This window comes from Morone saxatilis, unplaced genomic scaffold (assembly GCF_004916995.1).
Source record: "Morone saxatilis isolate NCDOM2014 unplaced genomic scaffold, NCSU_SB_2.0 Contig23, whole genome shotgun sequence".
NCBI classification, from domain to species: Eukaryota; Metazoa; Chordata; class Actinopteri; family Moronidae; genus Morone; species Morone saxatilis.
Window position 1 is genome coordinate 20,192,409 of NW_023339796.1, and position 2,495 is coordinate 20,194,903.

Below are 2,495 nucleotides of genomic sequence, written 5' to 3' on the forward strand. Positions count from 1 at the left end.
GTGGAGGGAACGGCCGCCAGCAGCGACGGCGGCTCAGATTGCCAATCGGTCGCCTCGTCCAGCCGTGAGTCCACCCTGAGGAGGAAGAGCGGCTCCCACATCGTCCACGTCCCTGAGCGAGGACCCACCCCCGACCTCCACAACAATTACCGCCACAGTGATGACGGTAACCGCCCCGACAATGAAAGCAGCAATCGTTTCCACGAAAACCTTCGAAGTTTTCAGGAAAACCCCATCCACCCTAACCTGCCCAACCACCCCAACAGGCAGATGCAGGGGATGTTTGGCCGTCCCAGTCCAACCCCTCCCCCTACCTTACCCCGCCCCATCCTGACTCACACTCCACCTCCTACTCTGGGGCTGGCCTATAAAGAATGACAGAGTTAAGTTCATCCATCGACACCTGTGATAACAATGTGTGCTACTTTCAACGGAGATACTGCTTGGGCCAGTCAGAACTTCAGAAATGAAAGGAAATTTGGTTAAATCTGTCTTATAGGGGGTGGCCACAAATCCTATCCACAACCTCTCACCTGACCAATCAGGGCACAATGTATGTGTCTCCCCCCAGCACCCCAGCTGGATAAATGTTGTCTTACTAGGAGACGTACTGTAGGCTCATAAAACCTACTAGCAATAGGTTCACCATCTAGTTTGAGTCAAGCCATAGAAAGTACTAACACAATTATCCCCACCCCCAATCTCCAACTGGCCAATAAGAAAGGACTATAGTTAAGGCTTAACATATGAGGGGTGAGTTTGATTCAACATTATGAGGGTTTTTTTTATCTTGGACTGCTGTGTACACCATTTTTTTTGTAAATGCGATACATTGAGTGCACTTTCTTCATTGGCACAAGGAAAATGGGCTAAATAAACTGATTGTCCTTTGACTCACTCAGAAGGAGAGATTCCAGCCTCCTCAGTCTGTCCCATAGCTCCCTGCCTGCGAGGATGGATTCAGCCTAATGACTCCTCTGACTGCTAGGTCAGCTGTAAATGGGATCACATTCTTATTACTACATTCATACACAGTATATTCTCAGCTTTCATCCTGGTGTCAAACACAGGGACCGATATGTAAACCTTTACAGTGTAACCACATTAGATGGAAATTTGAACTCAAAGCCCATAACTGTGCTGTGTTTGTACATATGATTGTGGGTGGCCACAGTGGAAATTAAAACCCACAGTCTTGATTGTGTCTGGGCTACAAGGAGTCCCTTTTGGGCAATAATTATATCTCTTACTTCATCGTGGTATTGTGTTTGTATTGGGTACGAACAATATGATGGAGCATACATTGTGTTTAAATATAGTAAAACAAGCGCTCTGTTTTTTACATGCTGTATTTTAATGATGTGCAGTATATCAGTTATCCTTACTGTGTAGTAGCTGTACTGTACACCGACACATGCAGCATGTTAATCATCTGAACAAACTTAGACTATACACACGTCCAAAGACTGAAGGAAGTGAAGTGTTTTGTTTTCTTCATTTTGGTTAATTTTATGAAGTTATCATGTCTCCCAGCATTATGGAGTGGGTGTACTACAGTTGAGTTTTAGGGAAACTGAAAAAGACATCTAATATTTAGAGAATAAAGTCATATATTTTAAGGAAAAGGTTGCAATATTAAAATAATAAAAAATGTAATTCAATGCCACAGTACAATATTACAAGAAAACAGTCCTAACAAAACAGGAAGAAAGATTGTAATTTAAAAAAAATAATGGAATAATATTTAAATAATAAAGTGTAATTTTATGAAAATGTATAATACAATACGATTGTTTTAAAACATTGTAATAACAATACAAGACAATGCTTTAATTCTAGTCAAAATAGTTTAAAAATTGTTATAATTTACAAGAATAAAGTGTAATTCTACAAGAATGTATGATACAATACAATTTTACAAAATAGGATAACACTACAAGATAAAGTTTAAGAAAACAAAATGTACAAGTGTAACATTAAAAATAATAATAATTTCTTAATCATATGAAAAAAAGAATTAAGTTGCAATTGTCCATGAAAGTCATTATAAGAATAAAGTTATTATTTTGAGAACATTTCGTAATATTTCAAGAACAACAAAATGTCAGCTTTTTTTTTAGCATTGCCCAGCTGTCCATGTTGTTGTAGAAGACTTGACATGTCTGTACTCAACTCTTCGGTGCATATTATAACTTCAGATCCTCAATAGAATATTAATATCAAAATATATAATTTTACAATTTCAATCTGGAAATATTATGATTCATATTTATATTTCTTCTCAGAAAATATTATTTTCATAATATTGTGGCTTTCTTTTCTGGACTTTACTCAAATTATAGGTTTTTTGCGAAATGACACCTTAATACTTATACTATTATGACCTTTTTTTTCTCACTAATTTATTCTGAAAATCAGTGGGAGCATAATATTCCTCACTAACTTTGCCTTGGTATTTTGCATGAGTGGTTGAGATTATGAAGTACAAACCATTC

At 37.6% G+C, this 2,495-nt stretch overlaps 1 protein-coding gene across 1 annotated transcript in view; it reads left to right on the forward strand.

Moving 5' to 3' along the window:
- The window catches only part of LOC118334825 (phospholipid phosphatase-related protein type 4-like), a 41,427-nt gene extending 40,596 nt beyond the window's left edge, over positions 1-831 (forward strand). The window contains exon 11 of the mRNA XM_035670898.1: positions 18-831. Within this exon, the coding sequence (XP_035526791.1) occupies positions 18-378 (361 nt within the window). The 3' untranslated portion in view covers positions 379-831. The remainder of the gene's footprint in view (positions 1-17) is intronic.
- Positions 832-2,495: the final 1,664 nt, after the last annotated feature.